The 16,611-nt window shown below is 45.9% G+C and overlaps 1 protein-coding gene across 4 annotated transcripts; it reads right to left on the minus strand.

Annotated features, from left to right (window-relative positions):
• Positions 1 to 1,157: 1,157 nt before the first annotated feature.
• Usb1 (U6 snRNA biogenesis phosphodiesterase 1) lies at positions 1,158 to 16,512 on the minus strand. 4 transcript variants are annotated; one of them, XM_051201950.1, is made up of 7 exons: positions 16,384 to 16,512; positions 15,479 to 15,645; positions 13,209 to 13,392; positions 5,804 to 5,857; positions 4,430 to 4,535; positions 3,267 to 3,350; positions 1,158 to 2,135 (listed from the first exon to the last, which is right to left on the minus strand). In XM_051201950.1, exons 1-7 carry the CDS (start codon positions 16,467 to 16,469, stop codon positions 2,031 to 2,033), a joined length of 786 nt encoding a protein of 261 aa, XP_051057907.1. In that variant the 5' UTR covers positions 16,470 to 16,512; the 3' UTR covers positions 1,158 to 2,030. The 4 variants fall into 4 exon arrangements, with proteins under 4 accessions (XP_051057907.1, XP_051057906.1, XP_051057908.1 ...); XM_051201949.1 differs by having other exon boundaries at positions 16,366 to 16,508; XM_051201951.1 differs by having other exon boundaries at positions 1,158 to 2,261; positions 16,366 to 16,508.
• Positions 16,513 to 16,611: the final 99 nt, after the last annotated feature.

Here is a 16,611-nt window from a genome sequence, read left to right on the forward strand (position 1 = left end):
GCATCTGTGCTGGAGGAGTGGAGATGGCGATTCCCTGGGCCATGCCAGATCCCCAGTCCACGTACTGCATGCAGTTTCACTTCATGAAGTCCTTGAAGGCAGGGTAACCCCATCTTTTCTTTTTTGTGTGTGGGGGGAGATCTGTGCTCAGAGGTAGACATACATGTGTGTATGGCTGTGCACACGGGTGTAAGGCTTTGTGGACATAAGGAAACAATTCGGGGTATATTTTGTGCCTCAGGAGCCATCCACCTTGTTTTTTGAGTGAGTCTCTCATTGGCTTAGAGTTTGGCAACTAGGCGAGGCTGGCTGTCAGCTCAGAGGGTCCTTTTGTGTCTGCTTCCCCAGTGCAAAGATTACAAGTGTTTGCCAAAAGTGCAGTTTTTGTTTGTTTGTTTGTTTTCTTTCCCCAAGACAGTTTCTCAGTGTAGTCCTGCCTGTTCTGGAAAACTCGCTCTGTAGACCAGGCTGGCCTTTAACTCACCGAGATCCTCCTGCCTCTGCCTCTTGAGTGCTGGAATCAAAGGCATGCATCACTATCACCACCTAGCAGCTTTTTAAAGGCTGGTTATGAGGACTGAACTCAAGTCCTTATGCCTACAAAGCAAAAACATTCCTGACTGAGCTAACTCTCCAGCTCCCACTCTTTTCTTTTTAAATTAAAATTTTATGTGTATGGGTGTTTTGCCTGCATGTATGTGCACCACATACATGCCTGGTGCCTGAGGCCAGAAGGGCTGGGGTCACAGATGGTTATGAGCTACACAAGGGTGTGGAATCAAATCTATGGCCTCTGAGAGAGCAGCTGCCTCTTCAGCACCCCCAACCCCATCATTTTTTCTTGAGTCACAGTTAAAACAGAGGGTCAGTGTGATCGCTCACTGGCTAGAAGCCCTTTTTGAGAACTGACAACCATGAATTCTACAAAGTCACAGGAAGGAATGGACTCCCGAGAGCTTTCTCTGAACTCAGGTGCCTGCATACACATGTACACACACACACACACACACACACACACACACACACACACACACACACACAAACACCCATAGAAATCTTTAAAGTTGTAACAGAGCCTCTCAAGAGCCCCCTGAACTGTGAAGCAAGCTGGAGGGGAGGGCAGAGGTATCTCCCATCATTTAAAATAAGATGCCACGTTAAAAAGACAGATTTTATTTGCTGAACATAATTTAAAACTGTAAAAAAATATTTCTTCATCCATCACTGTGACAACTGGAGAGGACTGGTTCTTTGCCCTGATAAGAGCTTGATGGAAAATAAACTCTCCTGTGTCTCCCTGGCCCTCTCCACCTCCCACCCCTTAAGAATGCTCAGCCCCAGGGGTGGGGGTGGGGCGGGGGTGGTATTTTGCCTGGAGGAAAGGTGCCTCTGCTTCTTCAGGAAAGCTGAGGGGGAAACCAGGGGTCATAGGTGTTGGAGGCCTGGCTGGCAGCCATAGTCAGGCCAAAATGAAACATCTGCTGGGCTCTCCCCAGGCACCCGGCTGGGTAAGTGGGAGGATGGAATGGAGAAAACGGCCGCTGACCACAATTAGTGCCCTGTGCCCTGGCCCTGAAATGACCTCTCCTGGCACAGGGTGGGGTGAAGGGAAGAAGTGGTAAATAAGGAGATTAAAAGGAGGGTGACAGGCTCACTGAAGCCCCCAGCCTAGAGATGAGTTAGGGCGCAATGACTTTTAAAAACTGGTGTGATGGCCAGTGGCATCAATATAGATTACTGCCGTGGAGAGACCTCAGTGGGGACTCACTGAGTACGTGTGTGGGCTCCCCAGCAGTGCTCATTTGCTTTTCCTAGAGGAAGAGAAGAATTAGAGGTCCGGCTGCCCTCTACTGGTGATTTCTGGAAATGACCACACCACAGCAGCAGCCTACCAACCCAAAAGAACCAGGAGAGAGGAGTCCACCGGAACAGTGCTCAGTGTGTGATTAGGACTTCTTGCTGGGGTCATCCCACAGATGGCATCAGGCTCTTCCATCTCAGCTGGCCTATAGAGACGCCCGGGACAAGGTTCACTTCAAAGGCATCGAGAAGAATTTGTTCCCGGACTTGCAGCGGACCTGCTCAGCCAGCACACGCAACAGCATCTCAGAGTCTTCAAACTCATCCACGATTTCCTTCAGTCAGCAGCAGGGAGATGACAGCCACGTTAAGGGGAATTGGATCCACAGGCACCACAAACAACACCATTCCAGGAAACTGGGCAATACTGAGAGGGTCCCAGGTCATGAAGACTCCAGGCTCTGCAGTCATTATCGGGTTCAATCACCTTACAATCTTATGAGATGAGGACACACATAGTGGTCTGGGGGCAGTGACTACCACAAAGCTTGGTTTAGTTTGGGACTGGGCTCTCCTGGAGCCAGACATCAGAGCTCTTTGCTCTGATCAGGCCAATGGGAAGATGCCTACAGAGATGACGGTCCATGACCTGAACAGATCTTGACATGTAAAGTACTTTTTAGAAATCCAAATCAGGTACTTGGGAGGAAGAGGCAGGTGGATCTCTTAGAGTCTGAGGACATTCTGGTCTACAGAAAATAGACCATGTCTTGAAAAATCAAACATAAATAAATAAACAAACAATAAATAAATAAAATCCAAATCTGTTGCCAACACTGGGAAATCAGAACAGTTCACAGAAAATTTTGAACTGCTGGCTTCCCTTGAGAACAACAGGACTGTTGCCAACAAAGGGCCATGCTGCAGCCTGCCGGGTGCACTGCAGGTACTGTGCACAGGCACTGCAAGTTCTCCCAGGGCACCAACAGGAGGGTGACCTGTTTTGCCTGCTATCAAAATGTAAGTTCTAGGCCAAGCAAGGAGACATTGTAAGACCTTGACTAAAAAGTAAGATCCATAATGTAACAGGCTCGGAGGGCTGGAGGTTCGTTCCTCATACCTGCCATTCTTCCTCCACTTCCTGGAGGAAGTTTGCCAGATCCAAACCTCTGACCTCAGCTAAATGGCTGGGGCTGAGGGGGAGGGGGCTCACCCTGGTCATGGGTCAGGGTTAAGGCAGGGCACACAAAGCCCAAGAGGTTGTGTTACACTGCAGGTCTGCTCCCTGACTAGGGTGGGGCCTGAGCACCTGCAGTGCCACTTAGCTCCCTGCTGCTGCCCACTCAGGGGTGTCACTCGGTTTCCTACAGATTTAGGTGTCAGTGTCCAGCCCTCCCCTTTCTGTCATTTGTTCATCCCATCATTTTTGGAGCTCAGTGCTCTGTCTCCCTGCCCTGGGAATTCACCTGTAGTTCCTGCAGGCACTGTCCCTCCAGCTGGAGACGTGCATCACCCACACACCAGGCCAGACTGACATGAAATGAAGGGTCCTAGGGAAGAATAGCAGGGATCAGGGCACCGCTGGATGCCATGGCAGGCCCATCCATCACAGCAGTTCTATGACAGTCCCATCAGGTCTCCCTATAGGATCCCTGGCCTGTCCCCAGAGCTGAAGCCATATCCCCTGCTCACACAGACAAAATAAATAGCTTGTGCTGGTCCCCATTACAGACTGAATTGTACTTCTCCCCCATATGCAAAAAGTGAAAGCCGAATCCCCAAGGTGATGGTGTTTGGATGTAATTAATTAGGGTTAGATGAGGGCATAGTGTGGTGCCCTTAGAGAAAGAGGTATGGATGGGCAATGGCTCAGAGGACAAAGGTTTGATCCCCAACACCCACCTGGTGGTTAACAAGTCTAGTCCCAGGAAGTCTTATGGCCTCCAACAGCACTGCATGCACATGGTACACAGTCTTACAGGTAGGCAAAACATCCATAAGCACAAAAATTATTAACAACTAAAGACAGGAGTAGAGAGCTGTCACTCCTTTCCCTCCATGACGGAAGGGCACAGTGAGGGATGCCTCTTACAAGCCACAGTCCTCATCGTATAGGTGCTTTAATCGTGGACTCCCAACTTCCAGGACTAAAGGAGTACACTACCATTCTCAGCTCTGCCTCTGTTTTTTGACCTACAACTTCCAGCAGAGGCCTTCAGATTAAATGAACAAAACCCCAAAATGTCAACAATTTTGAAGAAACAATAATTCTATTCAAAAATAACTGCACACCTGGCATGGCTTTGCAAACACATTGAAAAAACCAATGGCTTTTCAAAGCTGTGACACTCAAGCTGCACTTGAGTCTCCAAAAGGACATAGGGGAGGTACAGTGAGGATGAGAAGCTACAGTTCTTCCTGTGGGTCATTTTACTAACTGTTGGGAATAGCTACTTAAGAAAAACAAGGCAAACATGGATGCCTTACAGAGTAGAAAGACAAATCTCAAGACACACAGTTTTCCCATGTTGGACTTTGGGTAGACTACAACTTGCCAGCCCACAGGATTCAGCCAGTGTGGCTGAAACAGTAATCTTCTCTGTTCATCTGCCTCAACCGTGTACATTACCTGGTAGAAGGTAGTGAGGTCAAATTCCTCCATGACTCTGTCCACCTCTGAAACCAGGTCCAGGAACTGGGCATGTCCTGAGCTGACCTCAAGCCCAATGAAGGTCCTAGGAAGAGGCAGGGAGAGACAGGGGCACAGAATGCAGCCTGTGAGAGCACAAGCCACACAAGTAGGAGCAGGGACATCCAACAGGATGTCCAGGGACTTGGGCTGTGGCTTAGCCCATCTTTTGGGCATGTTCCTGCTGCTCCATGAACCAACTCTCTCAATCCCCCTTCCTTCCCTCACTTAAGAATCAGCCTTCACTGGATGTCTCCTCCTCTAAGGACCCTGGCAGGGCAGACTTCATCCACCACTGCATACCGGGCTCTCTTGCCCCTTCCACTCTCTGGCAGCCTCCTGGACTCATCACCCTCTCCAAGCTCTGCTCTCGGGTACACATTTCCTTCTACAGGTGCTGAGAACTGCTGTCTTTAGTAAATAAACCCTCTCCTGACCCTGCCTTCATCCCATTCTCAATGAAACACAGTACAACAAACAAGCAAACCATGGTGGTCTGCTATCTTCCTCTGTACTATCTGGTCCCCCACCTCTAATACTCCTTCAGAAATGCTCTTGTCAAAGTGGCCAATGATTATAATGATCTCTATGCTATCAAAGCCACAAATCTTGTCCTCACTTCTTGGCAAATATCTGAACCAGTCCATTCCCCACTCCTGGAAACCCTTTAGCTTATAAAGTTATAGAGCCTAAATGAAGTACAGAGTGAACCTTTTCAGAGCAGCTGAGCGGGATGGCTCAGTGAACGAACTGGGCAGAGAGGCCCTGCAGATAAAAATGCCCTCATTTTTTTTTTTTTTTTGTTTGTATTTTGAGACAGGGTTTCTCTGTGTAGCACTGGCTGACCTAGAACTCACTCTGTAGATCAGATGGCCTTGAACTCACTGAGATACACCTGTCCGTGCCTTCCGATTATTAGGATTAAAGGTGTGCGCCACCACTGCCAGGCTGAAAATGCCCTCTTATGTTTACTTAATACTTTAGGATTCCTAACTCTTCAGGCCTCACTGGCTCACTTGGTAATAGATGAGTAGGGGGAAGTGAGAAATGGTGCAGAAAGGGAGGTATTAGGAGCTCATCACTCTGTGTGTGTGGTGGGGGAGCTAGACAGGAACAGGCTCCACCTTCACAGACAGCCTCTATACTGAGATAGTTCTCCATCTGCACTGCTCCCAAAACTCCCTCAACTCTTCTGAATAAGCTTGGGCTTTATTTATTTTTAAAAATAAGTGTATTTTTGGGAACAGATGCCCATAAATATAAGTGAAAATGAAATGCATCCCCTCTATCTTTGCAATAAAGTTAAGGACCCACCTGGTTTTTTCTTGGTTGGTATAAATCTTTACCTGGTTGGCAGTAAAAAAGAACCTGAAATTTAAAAGAAGAAAGATATTTCAAGAAAAAAGGAAAGAAGTAAAATAATAGTTCATGTTTTAAAAACAAGCACTTTGAGCTGGAGATGGTGATGGATGTCTACAGACTGTGCTCAGGAGGTCAAAACAGAAGATCTGGATTTATAGTAAGAGTCTATCTCAAACAAACAACATCAACCCCTCTAGATACCTCCTCAAACAGCTCTTTAAAAATATAATTAACTCATTTTACAAATTAATATTGTTATTCTACTATTTGAGTCTTGTTGCATGTAGCAGTGTCCGGGAACCAGCAAAAAGTTTGCTTTGCTAAGGGCAGTTTATCCCAACAAACAACTTGAAGCCACCAACTTTACTGCCCCTAGCTTCATCTATTACTGTGTAGCATGCTGTGCAGTGCACCTGAGAAAGTCATCCATCGTGTGGGTGGAAACAGATAGTTGATATGACCTTGTGAGGCATAGACAAGACAATGGACCTGGTGAGGCTGAATTTGATGAGGCAGTTGTAGTGAACGGTTCTTTCCGCCAGCCTGGTCCCACAGCCATGTCAGTCCCAAATGAACACACAGATGCTATATTAGTTATGAGACTGTTGACCAATAGCTTGGGCTTCTTAATTATTAACCCATTTTTATCATCTATGTATTGCCACGAGGCTGTGGCTTACCTGGTAATGCCCAGCATGGTGTTACTCCTCCAGCAGCATCGCAACGCTTCCCTGCCTACACTTCCCAGAATTCTTCTGGTCTCCTAGCCCCACCTATCTTTCTGCCTGGCCAATCAGCATTTTACTCATTAACCAATAAGAGAACCATATATGTAGAAGGAACACCCCCATCAGGCAGGAGTTGAGGCTCAGTCCATTTGATTGAAAAGCCCTTGTTCTCACCTAAAAAGTGAATCTCCGTTGAAGTGGGTCTGATGGTAGAAAATAGGGCAGAAACCCCACTCACTCAGCACCTGTATTGGTTACATAGGGACCAGAGTCAGGGCTGCACTGCCTACTGCTGTGGAATATTCCTTCTATACATTGTGAAGATGTGTGGCTCTCATTGTTAATAAGAAGCCGACTGGCTGATAGCTAGGGAGGATTCTCAGAGTAGAAAATGCTGGGAAGAAGGATGGAGTCTGAGGTGTCTCGCTCGAGCCACATGGGTAAGAAACAACATGGGAAGTTCATACATGAGGTAGACGAGCCTGGGACAGCACACAGATAATAGAAATGGGTTAATTTAAGTTGTATTTTCTGCCTGGAGAAAAGCCTAAGCTATTGGCCAGGCATTTATAAAGTATGAAGTCTCTATGTGGTTATTTGGGAGCAGCTGCTGCAACACAGAGAAACTGCCTATAGCCCAGTTTTGGTCATTTCAACTCAATAAACTAAGGTTTGCAGCTGGTCTAGCTTCACTGAGGACAGAGGACAGCAAACAGAGCAAGGACAACATCAAATCCATTTCCTCAAAGACACCAATCCAGCAGTCTAGGGCCTGCTCTCTGGTCCTCGAGTGAGAAGGGCAACAGGCTACACATGTCCCACAGAGAATGATACCTCTTGCAATGGCTCTTGGGCAGTTTCCAGAGGTCCCAGCAAGGTGCTTGCTTCTAAAAGAACTAGTACCCACTAGGAGTCAGAGGGAGTGGCTTCCCACCAGACCTTCATGAATTCTCTCTCATACACTGGTTTCTCACCTTCAAGCAGCTCACCTGCAGTGCACCTGACAGTCTTGTTACCATGACAATGCTGCTGATCACCCAGCTTGAATGCTAGTTTGTCCAGAAACAGAGCTCCAATAAGATAGGGCAGCATTCTCTAGAATAAGGGGAGAGGGCTTTCTACTCTTTACTGCTGAAACTGTCTGTGTGTGTGAAGCCTGAGGGTTGGAGAGAGAAGATGGCTCAGTGATTAGTGGTTAAGAACAGTTGCTGTGCAACCATAAGGACTGGAGTTCTGATACTAGGACTCAACTAACAAGTTGGGCATTCTGTGTACACCTGTAACCCTAGCTATAAGCTGGACAGAAACAGGGTTGCTGGGGCATGCAGGCTTCCGAGCCTAGCCAAAAAAACAGAAACAAAAACAAAACAAAACAAAAAATCCCACAAGCTCAAAGTTTGGGAAGGGCCCTGTCTCAAAGGAGTAGGCAAAGAATGACAGGAGATACCTGATGTCATCTTTTGACCTCTGCATGCATGGAGGCATGGACCCTCACACACATATGTGTATGGAGTGCCTATGGAGGCCAGAAGAAGCCATCCTCTGGAACTAGAGTTATAGACAGTTTGAGCTGCCAATTGGGGCTGGGAACTGAATTCATGTCCTCTACAAGGACAGCCAGTGCTCTCACTGCTGAAACATCATCCCTCAAGCCCAATAAACACATTTTAAAAGGAGCCTGAAGGGTGGGGAGATAAACAATTGGTAGAAGTAGTAGCCGAACAAGTGTGAGGATGTGAATTCAAAACTCTGGACTCCATGTAAAAGCTGGGCACAGGAGTGTGAGCACTGTAATTCCAGTGCTGCCATCAGGAGATGGGACAACAATGGGGGAATCCCTGATGCTCATGCACTAGGTAGCCCGAGACACACAGAAAAAAAAAAAAAAAACACAAAAAAAAAACAAGCAAACAAACAAAAAACAATAAAGATATCCTATCTTAAGCAATGTGGAAAGTTAGGACCAACACCTGACTTCTACATGCATGCTGTGGAATGTATGCATCTGTACTCATATATGAAGACACATACACACATACAGGTGGCTCCCTTGTCATTGAGAGAAGGAAGCCAACCTTGTGGGACAAAGCTGAGACAGCACAACTCGGGTAACATCCCTGGCTACCTCCATCTACTCATGCATGAAACTAGGGCTGTCTCTGAACCCATCTGTAATTCCCTTTGGGCGAAGCCAATTTAGGTTGGGTCCTGGTACCTGTGATAGACCTGATAATAAACAGCTGGCAATCACAGTGGGCTAGACAGAGACATGCTTTAATCCTGGTTTTCTCACCAACTGACTGCAATGGAGCAAATTCTTTCCTCCTCAACCAAACAGGGGGCTTTTCTATTTGGCAGAGCTGCACTCCAGAATCTCTGAGCCTCAGGCCCCCTAAGCAGTGGGCTTGGGAGTTCACCAGAAGACTTCTATTTCCACCCATATCATGCCTTCATAGTGGCATCTATGAAGGAAGACTGCAGCCTGGGCTGGAGAGTTGCCTCAGTGGATAAGAGCACTGGCTGCTTTGGCAGAGGACTGGGGTTCAATTCTCAGCACCTACACAGAGGTTCATAGCTTTCTGTATCTCTGATGCCCTTTTCAGATCTTGACCAGCACAAGGACTGGAGAGATGGCTAAGTGGTTAGGAGCACTGGCTATTCTTCCAGAGGACCCGTGTTCAATTTCCAGCACCTACATGGCAGCTCACAACTGACAGGAGATGTCATTCTGTAAATATGTTTCTTTTATTGGTTAATGAATAAAGCACTGTTGGCCAATAGGAAAGCAAGATAGGCAGGGCTAGGAGAGAAGGAGGATTTGGGAAGAGGTAGGAGGAGATTCAAAATGTAGGACCAAGAGAGCAGAACTCCAGACCCTCTCTTCGTTAAGATAAGACCACATGGAAATACTTAGAATAATAAAAATGGGTTCATATTTAAGACAGAGCTAGCCAATAAGAAACACTAGTAACAGGCCAACAGCTTTATATCTACATAGCGACTCTATGTGTTATTTGGGGCTGACACAGCAGTGGGACCAGGCTGGCTGAGAAAAAACTTGTAATAAAATGGCACTGCAATGTGGACCCGAGAACTTTCAGTTAAAACTTGACAAAAGGTTAAAAAGGGTTTTAGAAACAAAAGAACAGAGACAAGCAAGGCTTTTCCTTAACAGTATTTTTCTCGTTAACAGTATTTTTCTCGGTTGGACTCTGTTTTGCTAGAGACAAGCAGAGACTCGCTTAGCTCCTTTAAGGGAGGTTTCCTGACTCAGCATAGAGGCAAAAGACTGCAAGGCTTTTAAGAAGCGCTGCTAACAATTCAATGGTGTGTATGAGCAGCTGGTTTAAAAAAAAAAAATAAAGAGAGTAGCTGTGGCATCGATGGCAAATGCCTTTAATTCCAGCACTAGGGAGGCAGAGGCAAGAGGATCTCTGTGATTTCAAAGTAAACTTGGTGTATGGAGTGAATTCCTGGGCAGCCAAAGTTACACAGAGAAACCCTGTCTCAAAAAATGAAAAACTAGAATTAAAAAAAATATAGAGTAATAAAAAAGCCACATAAAGACAGAGAGAGTCTGGAAACTGTATGGTACTGTGTTGTCTTTGTATTGTTTGACTGCTGAGGAAATAGTAACAACTATCTTCAATTCCAGTTCCCGGGAATCTGGCACCCTCACACAGACATACATGCAGGAAAAACAACAATTGACATAAAGCAAATATTTTTAAAAATCAGGGCAGTGGTGGCACACACCTTTAATCCCAGTACTGTAAGTTTGAGGCTAGCCTGGCCTACAGAGCAAGTTCCAGGTAGCCAAGGGTACACAGAGAAATCCTGTGTCAAAAAACCAAACACAAAAATCTTTTTAAAAAGACTGAGATTAAATCAGATTCCAAAACCCACTAACAATCAAGTTCTGTGAGTTCTTTACAGGACCAGCTCTCAGGACCCAGAGAAGATCAAGAAAGGACCTCTTCACTCTGCCCAGTCCTGAGCAAGTACCTATTGATTCCTGGAGAAGGCTATGGGCATTCAGAGAGACGGCACAGTCCTAGGGGATCAGCTCTGGCTCCAGGAGGGAGGAGGGGCATGAGTACATGTGAGGATGAGGGGATGGATTCTTGGGCCATCAACAGTAGCAGAAAAATAGTGCTAACAGTAGCAGAAAAATAGCTGCTGGCACTAAAGGACCATGAGAACAACAGGAAAAGACTCGGTGAAAGAGTAGGCAAGGATATACACAAAACTCAAGTCCAAATAGATCAAAGACCTCAATATGAATCCATCCACACTGAAACTCATAGAGGAGAAAGTGGGAAATAATTTGAACACATAGGCACAGGGGACCACTTCCTAAGAAGAACACCAGCAGCACAGACACTGAGACCAACAATTAATAAATGGGACCTCCTGAAACTGAGAAGCTTCTGTAAAGCAAAGAACATGGCCAATAAGACAAAACAGCTCCCTACAGAATGGGAGAAGATTGTCACTAACCCCACACCTGATAGAGGGCTGATCTCCAAAATACACAAGGAACTCAATAACCTAGAAATCAAACTACAAAATAATCTAATTTAAAAAATGGGGTACAGATCTAAACAGAGAATTCTCAACAGAACAATCTCAAATGGTGTAAAGACACTTAAGGAAATGCTCAATAGCCTTAGTCATCAGGGAAATGCAAATCAAAACCACTCTGAATTCCATCTTACACCGATCAGAATGGCTAAGATCAAAACCACCAATGACAGCTTATGCTGGAGAGGATGTAGAGAAAGGGGGAATACTCCTCCATTGCTGGTGGGAATGCAAACTTGTACAGCCACTGTGGAAATCAGTATGGCAATTTCTTAGAAAGTTTGGGATCAACCTACCTCAAGACCCTGCAATACCACTGTTAGGCATATACCCAAAGGAGGTACATTCACACCACAAGGATATTTGCTCAACAATGTTCATAGCAACATTATTGATAATAGCCAGATCTTGGAAACAACCTAGATGCCCCTCAACTGAAGAATGGATAAGGAAAATGTGGTATTTTACACAATGTGGTTTCTTACTCAGTGGTAAGAAACAATTACATCCTAAAATTCATAGGCAAATGGATAGAACTAGAAAAACCCATCCTGAGTGGGGTAACCCAAAACCAGAAAGCCAAATATAGTATGTACTCATTCACATAATCCACAACCGCAGAGAAGCTTAAACCTGCTTCAAGAAGTAGATGGAAGCAGATACAGAAATCCACAACTAACCATTAGGCCAAGCTCCTGGAGTACAAAGTGAGTGAGGAGTGATAATATGAACAAAGGAGTCAAGACCATGATGGGAAAACCCACAGAATCAGCTGGCCTGACTAGTGAGAGATCACTGACTCAGGTCTGACAAATGGGGAACCTGCATAAGACTGAACTAGACTCCCTTAATACAGGTGACAATGGTGTGACTGGGACAATATATGAGGCCACTGGCAGTGTGTCCAAGATCTAACACTAATGTACAAACTGACTAAGTGGAGCCCATTCTATATGGAGAGATACCATGCTCAGTCTAGACACAGGGGTGTGGGGATGGAGAGGTGCCTTGGTCCTGCCTCAAGGAGATGATGGGACAGACTTAGAAGACATCCTGGGGGGGGGTGGGCCTTACTCTCTAAGGAGCAGATGGGAGGTGGAGGGGAGTGGAGGGAGCAGGAGGAGAGGAGAAAGGGGGAACTGGAATTGGAATGTAAAAAATAAATTAATAAATCAAAGAGTAGGTAAGGATTGCAGGTACAATATGAATAGGTAAGTGTAGAAATGCCATAAGTTGGTAGAGAAAACTGGAGTGGGGCCAGTATGTGCCTCTTCTGTCACTCTTCATGTATATCTTTCAAAATATTCTTTGTAGGGGATGGGATGTAGCTCAGTGACACATTGCTTGTGTAGCATCTCCACCTTTCTCTCCTTTGTAGGTCTGTGTGTAGTGGCTTATGCCTATCCCAGTACTCAGGAAGCTGAGGCAGGATTGCTATAAATCCAAGGCCAGCCTGGTCCAGGGAGCCTGCCTGCCTCAAAAATAAGTAAATAAAGCTCTGTGTGGTAAGCTGCAAATCTAGGAAATAAGCTGTGTTTCTAAATTTTGTGAGACCTTCTAGCAAACAGTCAATAGGAGGATTGGGGTGGGATCATAGGTAGCTCTGATCTATTAACAAAATCAGAATTCTTGGCTAACCTAGGGACCTGCTATGAGCTGGCATCTACTGTAGAGGGTTGCTTGTGGGATGAAGCGCTTAGCCTGTGAGGTTGCACTGAGCCTGGGACACTGGTGTCAGAACTGAACTAAACTGTAGGATGCCTAGTCAGTATCTGGAGAGCTGTGGCAGTGTTGTTTGGGAGAAATTCTTACAGACCTGGCAACAGAAGTGCTGGGATCCTAGGTGTGAGTTTAGAGACAGACGGGCAGGGTTTCTGTACATAACACAGAGAAAGAGCCGTGGAGCACCTTATGTGAGGCCTGTGTCACACTGGATGGGACACAGCGGCCTTAGGTCATTGGGTTCGGCCTGCCTGCCTGGCACCATTCCTGCCTCCAAGCAGACCAGGAGAGGAGAGGAACTGACACGAGAGGGATGTGGTCACCTTTGGAAAGAGGCCATATGGTCTTTGAGCACCTGCACAAAGGGGAGGATCCAGTGGTGCCGGAGAACCACGCTCTGAGACAGGCTGAGGTGGAACTCCTCCATCCGCACCAATCGGGGCTCGAATGTCTGAGCTCGGGGCAGCAACATGTCAAGCAGATCCAGGAACTCTTCCTTTGCTTCATCTAGAAGAAGAGTAGGGAGAGTAGACTGCCTCTTAGCCAAGCTGTCACAGATGAGTAAAGAGCCCAGAGGGCAGAGAAACACTTATTAGTCTGGTTTCAGGAGTAGCTTGTGTCTAGACAGCCTACCAATATTTTAACGCAAATGTCTTTTCAAATAAATGTATTATGATATGTGAGGTATGTGTGGGAATACATGATAGTACTTTCCAGTGTTCCTCTAAGTGTTCCTACCCATGGGTGCTGAGATTAAAGTCATGCCAGCCTAAAGCATCTTTATGCCAACACCAAGCTGTTTTCATTATTATAGCTCCATAGTAGAGTTTGAAGTCAGATATGATGATGTCTACAAAGTTTCTTTATTGTACAGGGTTGTTTTGGCTATCCTTGTTTTTTTTTGTTTTTCCATATGAAATTGAGTATTGTCCTTTCGAGGTCTGTGGAGAATTGTGCTGATTTTGATGGGGACTGCATTGAGTCTGTAGATTGCTTTTGGCAAGATTGCCATTTTTATTATGTTAAATCTACCTAATTAAGAGCATGGGAGACCTTTCCATTTTCTTATGTCTTCTTCAATTTCTTTCTTCAAAGACTTAAAGTTCTTGTCATACAGGTCTTTCACTTATTTGATTAGAGTTATTTTATGTTATTTGTGGCTATTGTAAAGGGTGTTGTTTCTCTGATTTGTTTCTCAGCCCGTTTATCATCTGTATATAGGAAGGCTACTGTTTTTTTTTTTTTTTTTTTAATCTTGTATCCTGCTACATTACTGAAGGTGTTTATCAGTTCCCTGGGAGAATTTTTGTTGTTACTTATGTACACTATCATATCAGACTGCTTCTTTTCCAATTTGTATCCCCTTGATCTCTTTTTGTTGTCTTACTGCTTTAGCTATAACTTTGAGTACGATATTGAATAGATATTGGGAGAGTGGACAGCCTTGTCTTGTTCCTGATTTTAGAGGAATTACATTGAGTTTCTCTCCATTTAGTTTGATGCTGGCTGTTGGCTTGCTGTACATTGCCTTTATTATCTTTAGGTATGTTCTTTGTATCTCTGATCTCTCCAAGACCTTTATCATGAAGGGGTGTTGGATTTTGCCAAAGGCTTTTTCAGTATCTAATGAGATGATCGTGTGTGTGTGTGTGTGTGTGTGTGTGTGTGTGTGTGTGTGTGTGTTTTCTTTCAGTTTGGCATCTTTAGGCATCTGTTTAAATTTAGGAACAACCAAAATGTCCTTTAGTAGGTGAACATACTGTGTTGGAGACAGACAATGGAATATTAGCACTAAAAAGAAAAGAACTATCAAGTATGAAAAGGCACAGAGGAACCTTAAATGCACATTACTAAGCCATAGAAGGCTATCTGAAAAGGCTATACACTACATGAGCTCAATTCTATGATATTTTGGAGAAGTCAAGTTTGTGGAAATATGTGTTGGGGGAGGGATGGCTAAGTCAAACAGGAAGAATTTGTATAGCAGTGACATTACTCTGCATGATAGTGTAGATGTACATATTTTAAGTTTGTCTAAACTCACAGAATGTACAACACCAAGATTTATCTATAACACAAACCTTGAAGTCTGGTGATTATAATATGGGCTCCAGACAGGTGGTGGTGGCACACACTTTTAATTCCTGCACTGGACAGCAGACACAGGCAGATATCTGAGTTCTAGGGTAGCCAGGACTACACAGGGGTCTCTCGTCTCAAAAAACAAAACATAAGTAGATTCATCCATCTATTGTAAGAAATGTAGTACTCTGATGGTGGATGCTGATAACGGGAGAGTCGACACAAAATTCGAGCCACCACTTTGTGTACTAAGCTAAGAAGTTGACATAGATATTTGATTTAATCTTCTGAAGAGATAGACATTATCACCATACTTTAGAGGTGTGGGAATGAGGACCCTGAGAAGCCTAGTAACTTCCAGAATGCCCAGTGCAGCCAGGTCTGATTCAGCTTGTCACCTCCTCAGGGTCAGGGCGGGATGAGTCTAGCACACAGGGACCCTGGTTTCTTCCTCCCTGCCATAGTTAGGAGGCACTTGTTTTTGACCCTCTGACATTAGTGAGTGACTCACATGGTATGTAGATGTGCGTGGCCCAGTTGCCTCGCTCATGAGGAAAGGTTCTGATGCGTCCTCCGTGTTTTGTACTGTCGTCCTCAGGCCCCTCCTCTGTGCTAGAGAACATGCTCAACACACTGTCAGGTACTGGGAACCTCTGAGTGGGGAGGGAGTTCTGGCCACTGCAAAAGAAGAAAGAACAAGCATTGTCTCCCTTTGCAAATACAACACAGTGATTCTTTCTATAGCAGCCTTGCCCTGTAGTATAGACTGGCCTAAAACTTGATCCTCCTCCCTCAGCCACAGTGGTTGAGTGTAGACCTCCAGTCAGGTGTTTGATTTCTACAGAGCCATAACTCTCTAGAACTATTCTCTAGAATTACTTAAGTAATTAATATTTCCTTGTAAAGCGTATTTCTATTTGCTAGAGCTTTTGTGCAACGAACTATCGACATACTGTACTCAGCAAAGACAGGTATATAAGAACCTAAGGCCTTCAAGTATAAGATTCCCACGGGTTTTGCACCAGTCTGCAGTACCCAGTCTCCTCCAGTGTGGCTCCCGGCTGTTCACTGACCAATGAAAAGCTTTGGTTATTATTGCATTGTGTTCAAATGAGGAAACAGATCTTGGAAGAAACATGCTTGCACACCAAGGGAGAAAAATGCACGGGACTAGAGCTGGACTTGAACCCGTGTCCTCACTCCCAACCTTGCCTTAGCCAAGGGTGTGCCTGTGTGCCATTTTGGGGCTTTGTCCAGGGTGTGCTCTGAATCCTCCTTTCCCTCGACGTCCCATTTCCCGGGGAACCGACGCACCCTCCCGGGCATCCCGGAGGCTCGGATCCCACCAAGGTTTCCAAAGAATCGCGCCCTCGCGATAGAAACTTCCTCGCTCCTCACCAACGGCGGCCCCCCGACCCGGGCTTGCTCCGCCCTTCGGCGGCGGCCTCGGCTTCATCCTCCGAGCCGCTGCTGCTGTAGCCCACCAGGGGCGCCGCGCTCATGGGGTCTCGACCACAGGCGGAATACCCGGCCAACCTAGGCCAGCGACCCGAGTTCCGCTGAGCCGGAAGTGCTCGCTGGGGCGGGACCTAGGGTAGCTCCACCTCTGGGCGGGGCCTTGCGGCGGAGGGGGCGGAGCCCAGG

The sequence above is a fragment of the Phodopus roborovskii genome, unplaced genomic scaffold, assembly GCF_943737965.1.
Source record: "Phodopus roborovskii unplaced genomic scaffold, PHOROB, whole genome shotgun sequence".
NCBI lineage: Eukaryota > Metazoa > Chordata > Mammalia > Rodentia > Cricetidae > Phodopus > Phodopus roborovskii.

Bases quoted from the DNA above. Each gene is read 5' to 3' on its own strand.
- Usb1 (XM_051201949.1), bottom strand. From the start codon at position 16,469: ATGAGCGCGGCGCCCCTGGTGGGCTACAGCAGCAGCGGCTCGGAGGAT. The intron at 15,646-16,365 runs GTGAGGAGCGAG...CTTCTTTTGCAG, and splicing joins GGGTCGGGGGGCCGCCGTTG to TGGCCAGAACTCCCTCCCCA. The intron at 2,136-3,266 runs GTGAATTCCCAG...TGCTGACTGAAG, and splicing joins AGTGCCTGCAGGAACTACAG to GAAATCGTGGATGAGTTTGA.